We start from the raw sequence: 7,801 nt of genomic DNA on the forward strand, positions 1-7,801 counted from the left end.
CTTTCTGTTGAATCCCCTGACATCCTGAATAATGGTATGATATCCTGACATTCTTTTCTTTAAATAATTAAAAGAGGTTATAGTTAATTAATGAAAGATCTAAAATTAATTAAATCTTGAAATCTTATAGGAAGTCATAGAATGTTACAGGGAGTAAGAAATCCTTACCAAAGGGCCTAAAACCTTATAAGGAGTTATCATATATCATTGTTTCAAAATTTTATAGGAAAATAATATTTTTTTATTTTCTTCTCTTTCTTCTCTTTCGAAGGTTGAAGTAGAGGCATCCTCTTCCTTATAGACAACAATAACTGTGCTCCCTTTGTTCTTCTGGCCTTCATCATTGCCTCATCCTCGACGCCTTTTAAATAGGTACTTTTTAGGGGCCATTCATGAATAAATAGAGATTTTACAAGTGCGAGCTCCTGCAATAAATGGTTCTCTTTGAGTTAGGGCCAAGAAAACTCAACACAACGGTTAGGAGATATAGGAAATGGGGTAAAAGGATATCTAGATGAGTTTTAAAACTAGAGGAGAACCATTGGTGATTGCTGGCTTGCCTTATGAAAAATGAGAGGAAACTGCTAGCAACTGCTTGTCCTATAAAAAATGAGAGAAAACTACTTGCAACTGCTCATCGTGAATCATCACTCGAGAGGGGAGTCTCCATTGGGGGCTCGCTGCCAATCACCACCAATCATCGAGATGCTCCAATCGTCGGAAGGAGAAAAAAATGAAGATGAAGGGGAGAGCAAACATTGGTCATCAGAAGAGAGAGCAAACGCTTGCACTAGAAGGCAGAGGAGATTGAGGAAGACAAAAAGCTTTCTCTCTCTTCCCATCTCTTCTCTTCTTTCAGGGATGTGAGCAAAAGCAATATTTTTTTATTTTGAAAAGATAGGGAGGACACATCCTTCATGTTCTCTGATGATGGTTTTGTAACCGAGGCTACCGCTAGTTGAAAAGTAGGGCCCATCCCATTGCGTCATGATGGTGCCACGTGGCCCAATCCGGTATAGCAATGTGCTCCACCTTAGCTTTTCTCCTTGGGGGGCGACGGACAAAGGATTTTACATAGTCGTGGTTCTTCTTCCTCTTTTCTTAGATAAAATTTCATTACTATTCTTTAGGACATCGTATAGAAAAAAATGTTGAAGCAACTAGTTCTATGATTTTTTTTTTGTTTCCTTATAACAATATGATTTCAAAATGTTGAAGTGACATTTGAGTGGGACGATATCATGTAATGGGCCAATGGAAACAATCAACGAGTTCAAAAAAAAAAAAAAAGAAAAGAAAATAATGCATAAAGAAAACCTAGTTAAAAATCAGAACAATCAAGCTTATTTAAAAATAGCTTTTGAGTTCCAATAATGTTGTCCTCATGTTTTATGGGCAATTGATGATTATTGCCAATTGTTACATTGTTTTTCTTGTTAATTTCTTTCATTATTAAAGTAATAAAGCTGAACGGGAGTAAAGCTTAAAAATATTATTGTTGGGAGTAAGTTTTTTTTTCGACTGGAATAGCTCAATCACCGGACGAGGAGGCAACTCACCAATCTATCTTGATGAAGGAAGAGCATGAAGGATAGAGAATCTTAGAAGGACTAAGAAGACATACGATCTCTGATGTAAAGTGACCGCTAGCTCGGATATTGACCGACCATAGGACTGATGGACCAGAAGGATCAATTGGCTTCAGATATAACTGAGGTCTCACATTAACTATGTATCGACCAAATCATCGAGAATCCCCATCCTTTTGATGATGAGTCACAGATTCTCAAGGATGGGTTACAGAGGGCGAATCTCGAGTTGGAATCCTACTAAGGCTTCTATGAGCACTAATGATATTGTTAGTAGCCTCTCACTTCCTCGACATGGAGATCCGGATCCATCCGAGCAAATTACGATGCTGTAATAAAGAGCTAGCTCGATCAACAACATAAAACTGACTGATCTTGGAAAGTGACGATGACTGATCTGCTCGATAAATAACTGAAGCTAATCACATATCTGAAGATATTAGGGCATTTTCCTTGATCATGCGCATGTAGTCTTAACTATCGCACATAATCATCGTGAATAACATGCATAACTCTTGCACATACTTAATGCACATCGAGATTTTAAATCTCGTGGGATGGAGGTATCTTGATATCTCCATGGAATAGTATGTCCTACTGTCCCGTCCCGTCCAGTCTCGTCCCAACAGCCATCCCGATCGATCATGCATCTTGATAGATATCCTCTATCTCTTCCTCCTTTTCTTCTTTCTTTCTTTTTTTTCTTTTCCTTCTTTACTTTCTTTTTCTTCTAGCTTCCTTTCTTTTCTTTTTTTCCCTTTCTTTTCATCATCTTTTTTTTTTCTTTTTTCTTCTTTTTCTCTTTCCTTTCTTCTTTCTTTCCTTTCTTTTTTTTTCTTCTCCTTTTCTTTCTTTCTTTCATTTTTTTTTCTTCTTTTTTCCTTTTACTTTTCACTTTTTTCATCTTCCGTTCTTTCTTTTCTCTTCCTTTTTCTTTCTCTATGTGGATGGGTTTTAGAGTTCTGACTCCGTCTCGATCTAATTTTCTCACAGCAATAGGATGGAATGGCCGGAACGCCCCCTCTCCTACTGGGATGTAAAACCTTGCGCATATAATATATGCCCCACTATCTCAAATGAATATAGATTTTTTGGAGCCATTACCAAACTCGGTGGTAACAAGTAGCTACCTCCTCTATAGAAAAGGGGGTGAAGGGAGTCCTCATGTAAGTAACTCACACTCCACAATGACAGAACCCAAAATTTTGCTATTTTCTCTACTTTCTCTCTCCTATTTGCCAAAGCTCCAGATGATTTAAGCATCAGAGGGTTTCCCACTGAAAAATCTCTGATGAGTAGACTTTTTTGTAGGTTTTTTTTTCTGAAGGAGTGTTCCACCTCCAGTGAAAGCTTTCTTCACATCGGTAGGCGACCGACCTCTATCTCAGTATAAGATTGAGCCCAGCCATGGTGAGAACTAAAGATTCTCGGCAATAATCATCATGTTGATTAATGCAAAATATTATTACTGCCTGTTAGCTTTCACCCACTCAATGATTCAAAGAATACGCTTAGCAATTGGCGAGCCCCTAACAACAAAACTAAATCTCCTCCATTTTGCAGATGGCTCTCTAAAGGTACGTGTTACTTCCAGCGTTCAAGTGGGATAAAATTCTTCATTGTATATCTGATATGCTCTATGTGCTCTATCCAAGTTTTATGCGCTATTGGCATGTCACGTAATAGCTGCTAAAAGGTTGCCGGTGTGCTTCTAGTAACTGGGTGGGATCAAATGTACTTGGAGTGTAACTTTCCCGGTTGGCAACTTTCGGGTCTGCTACCATAGCACCAAGCAGGCTTGCAATAGAGATTGTGACACGGATGAAATGCTTTGCCGATGTTGGAGTCGGAGCAGAGAGCAAACCTAAGGGTGATAACAAATTGAATGGATGAGTTTTAGCCGTTTTTACCATGTTAACAACGCGTGACACTAATCCTTCTGTTTGGTTTGTGATTGGATACCTGTATGTCTATAGAGAATGCAAAACAGGGTATGGAAACATCTGAGCATGAAGTTGATAGGGAGAAACTGTAGGTTGCCTCACATCCCTCTAATGAGCAAGCAGAGTGTCTGTATTAAGTCATTGGTTGGTGCATCTCTCTTTCTCTCTCACACACACACACGCACGCACATATCACTCTTAAAAGAAAGTACTATAACAATAACGGTGTTTGTTTGAAAGCTTAACCATAAAAATCATGAAAAAGATAAAGTATTAGTCCAATAAGACGACGTAGAGAGGAGATTTCAATGAAATGGTAGGCCCCTTTGATGTAGCTGGGTTTTGATATCATCCGCGCACCCAAGAAGCTGTTATTCTCAGGTATTTGATGGCTGTCTTATTATTACCATTGGGATAACTTCCGTGGGCAATTTAATACCTGTCTGATATAGATAAGAGGGATCTTGCCGTACGCTAATTGTTAATTCAGACCATATGAGAAAAAGCAACAGGAACTTCATGTTTTAATTCCGCCTTTTCGAGGAACAAAGCAGGAGAAAAATATTGTCGGAATCTTCTTTTGGCTATGTGAAAATGTCTTGAATATTAACCGACCTTAGCAGGCACGGTGTATGCTCTCACTAGATTATATTTTGATTAAGGTTCTTTCCAACATCAAAAAGAATGACTAATCAAGAGAAAGAAGGGCCGTGGGGATTGGGTTAACTAAATCCCTTCTCACACCTTGCCGTTGTTTTCACTTCATTAGACATGCAACAGAGGAAAATCTACTTATAAATACCCACCCATGAAATTCACAACCATCACAAAAACCACAGAAAACTTCATTACATTCACCACAATGGCAAATTCTCCAATAGCAATGCTCTTCGTGCTACTTATTGCAAGCCTTAAGCTCTGCATCTGCTTTCGCTATTCCTCCATCCTTTGTGAATGCACTCCAAGCGGGTATTTACGTGGTAAGACTGGTCACTGTAACACAGAGCACGACTCTGATTGCTGCAAGGCTGGAAAGATGTATCCCCAGTATCATTGCTCGCCGCCTCTGACCAAACACACTCGAGCCACCATGACCATCAACAGCTTTGCGGAAGGTGGGGATGGTGGAGGTCCTTCGGAGTGTGACAACCAATACCATAGTGATGATGAATTGGTTGTAGCTCTTTCTACTGGATGGTATAACCATGGTAGACGCTGCCTCAAGAACATCAAAATCAATGCAAATGGTAACTCTGTATTAGCTAAAGTGGTTGATGAGTGTGATTCTGTTCATGGTTGCGACTCGGATCATGACTTCCAGCCACCATGTCCCAACAACATTGTGGATGCATCACCCGCTGTGTGGAAGGCATTGGGCATCTCCGGCTCAGATGTTGGTGATTATGACATCACATGGTCTGATGAGTGATTCATGGAAGCCAAAAATACAATTTAATTCTGAATGTTTCCATGATGGATGTGTTTTGCATGTCCGTATGCATCGTATCTAGTAGGCTTCAGGTCTGTCTTGGATGATCTGGGATGAGTTAATGATGATATGCAGCAAGATGTAATTTCTTATATGGGAATGTATTCTTGTTTTAATACATCACATAATTTTACAAACCCAAGAATATTTTGCAATTAGATTTGATGTGCACAAAGTTATTTATTGGGGCATCTGAAAGGTCGATTGCATATGAGTCCAGACAAAACACACCTTTGAAATCAAGCAGTTCATTGTTCTACACATTCCATGTATATGACCGTGGTTTTTCCACGTCAGAGGACAATTGTGCAACATATTCCAATATTTCTTTTCAAAACTGTGTACGAAAGATCTTGAAAAATTTTGGTCAAAAAATTTGATCCGCACCTTGTAACAGCCCAGCCGATAGGGTTCTTGGGCCTTGCAAAACCTGGAGAGCCCAAAACAGGGCCCGACGGGAGGAGGAGGAAGACTCCTAACCGGAGTCTTCTTCCTCTCCGACTCCGGCAAAATCGGATCGATAGAGTCCGATTAGGGGTAGGAAATCACCTCTATAAAATCCTCTTTCTCTCTTCTAAAGCTAGCCATGACGAGCACCAGATTTCTTCTTTTATTTTTCTCGAATTTTTTTGTTGAAGCCGCGGATGTCCTCATCGTGTTCATCTCAAATACTCGCCGGAGACCTCACCGGAGTCGGAGGTAAACCCATCTTCTCCTTCCTCTCTTCCTTCCTCTCTTTTTCACGGCTTCGTGCACCCTCTCCGGCCTTCGGGATCACCGGAAAATCCATTAACAAGATGACCCCTGTTTTGCTCTGTTCGGCCGGGCCATATTCCTCTCTTTTCTGGCCACCGGCACCGCCGGTTGCGGCGTCCCATCCCCGAGACCGGACCCTCATCTCTCTCTCTTCCTTCTCTGAAAGTCTTGGCCGCCGGTGACCGGCCAATGATCGAAAAATAAAAAGAATAGGGACAGTCCCCTGTTTTTCGAAAACTCTTCAGCTCGCTGGCCGAACCTCGCCGCCGGCCGGCCTTGCTCTATCGCCGTCGTGTGATGCCGTCCATCTCGTCGGAGCCGTGCCACCAAGGGGGACCTCACGGTCTTTCCATGTTTCGGCCTAGGGGAGGCTGCGGGAAGAAAAGAAGAAGGAAGAAGAAGAAAAGAAGAAGAAGAAAGGAAAAGAAAAAGAAAAAGAAAAGGAAAAAAAAAGAGAAAAAGGAAAAAAAAGAAAATAAAAATAAAAAATAAAATAAAAAGAAGAAGAAGAGAGAGAATTTTTTTCTCTCCCTCCTTTCTCTCTTTTTCCTCTCTCCTCTCTCTACCTTCTCTCTCCAATTTCTCTCTCTAGATTTTCTCTCTATTTTCTCTCTCTAGATCTTTCTCTTTTTTTTGTGGATTTTATCTCTCTAGAATCTTTATACTCTCTCTCTGACTGCATCACGGACTCTAGGATAAACTTGAGATGAAAATAAGATGATCCGAGATTGCTTCGAAATTCGTGCGGTAGATCTGATCTCAGTTCGATCCTATTCGAAATATGTAACACTTGATTCATATTGAGTCACCCTGATAGGACCTCTGATGATCTCGATCATGAGTGCCTCATCGAAAGGATACGAAGGTTTCTCTCTCCACTTTCTCTCTCTACTTTCTCTCTCTAGATTTTTCTCCCTCTTCATGAATTTTCTCTCTCTAAAAGTCTTATGGATCAGTGGAGGATCCTAATACATAGACAAGTCCTAAGTTTGGTTAATCCTAAGAGAGGTTCTCGATTTGTATTATTAGCATCGATTATCGGTAATTTTCTCCATATATGATCTTTATATTTGATCAGGGTTACGAAGAGATGATTGTCTGCAAATGATATCGAGTGGAATATTTTGTTAAAAAAAATTATAAATCAAAGAAGAACATTGATTTTTGATGCTTTCGCTATTCCTCCATCCTTTGTGAATGCACTCCAAGCGGGTATTTACGTGGCAAGACTGGTCATTGTAAAACAGAGCACGACTCTGATTGCTGCAAGGCTGGGAAGATGTATCCCCGGTATCGTTGCTCGCCGCCTCTGACCAAACACACACGAGCCACCATGACCATCAACAGCTTTGCGGAAGGTGGGGATGGTGGAGGTCCTTCGGAGTGTGACAACCAATACCATAGTGATGATGAATTGGTTGTAGCTCTTTCTACTGGATGGTATAACCATGGTAGACGCTGCCTCAAGAACATCAAAATCAATGCAAATGGTAACTCTGTATTAGCTAAAGTGGTTGATGAGTGTGATTCTGTTCATGGTTGCGACTCGGATCATGATTTCCAGCCACCATGTCCCAACAACATTGTGGATGCATCACCCGCTGTGTGGAAGGCATTGGGCATCTCCGGCTCAGATGTTGGTGATTATGACATCACATGGTCTGATGAGTGATTCATGGAAGCAAAAGATACAGTTTAATTCTGAATGTTTCCATGGTGGATGTGTTTTGCATGTCGGTATGCATCGTATCTAGTAGGCTTCAGGTCTGTCTTGGATGATCTAGGATGAGTTAATGATGATATGCAGCAAGATGTAATTTCTTATATGGGAATGTATTCTTGTTTAAATACATCACATAATTTTACAAACCCAAGAATATTTTGCAATTAGATTTGATGTGCACAAAGTTATTTATTGGGGCATTTGAAAGGTCGATTGCATATGAGTGCACACAAAACACACCTTTAAAATCAAGCAGTTCATTGTTCTACACATTCCATGTATATGACCGTGGTTTTTCCAC

General features: G+C 40.4%; 2 protein-coding genes across 2 annotated transcripts; both read left to right on the top strand.

Annotated features, from left to right (window-relative positions):
- Positions 1-4,376: 4,376 nt before the first annotated feature.
- LOC140858690 (putative ripening-related protein 1) lies at positions 4,377-5,156 on the top strand. Its single transcript, XM_073260002.1, has one exon. The coding sequence runs from the start codon at positions 4,395-4,397 to the stop codon at positions 4,959-4,961; it is 567 nt and encodes a 188-aa protein (XP_073116103.1). The 5' UTR covers positions 4,377-4,394; the 3' UTR covers positions 4,962-5,156.
- Positions 5,157-6,948: 1,792 nt separating this feature from the next.
- LOC140858745 (putative ripening-related protein 1) lies at positions 6,949-7,578 on the top strand (the record flags this gene model as incomplete). The annotated part of the gene is made up of 1 exon (XM_073260050.1): positions 6,949-7,578. A coding segment is annotated over one exon (501 nt), but the record flags the coding sequence as incomplete, so codon positions are not given.
- Between the last annotated feature and the right edge of the window lie 223 nt (positions 7,579-7,801).

Source organism: Elaeis guineensis, chromosome 6 (assembly GCF_000442705.2).
Source record: "Elaeis guineensis isolate ETL-2024a chromosome 6, EG11, whole genome shotgun sequence".
Classification (NCBI taxonomy): domain Eukaryota; kingdom Viridiplantae; phylum Streptophyta; class Magnoliopsida; order Arecales; family Arecaceae; genus Elaeis; species Elaeis guineensis.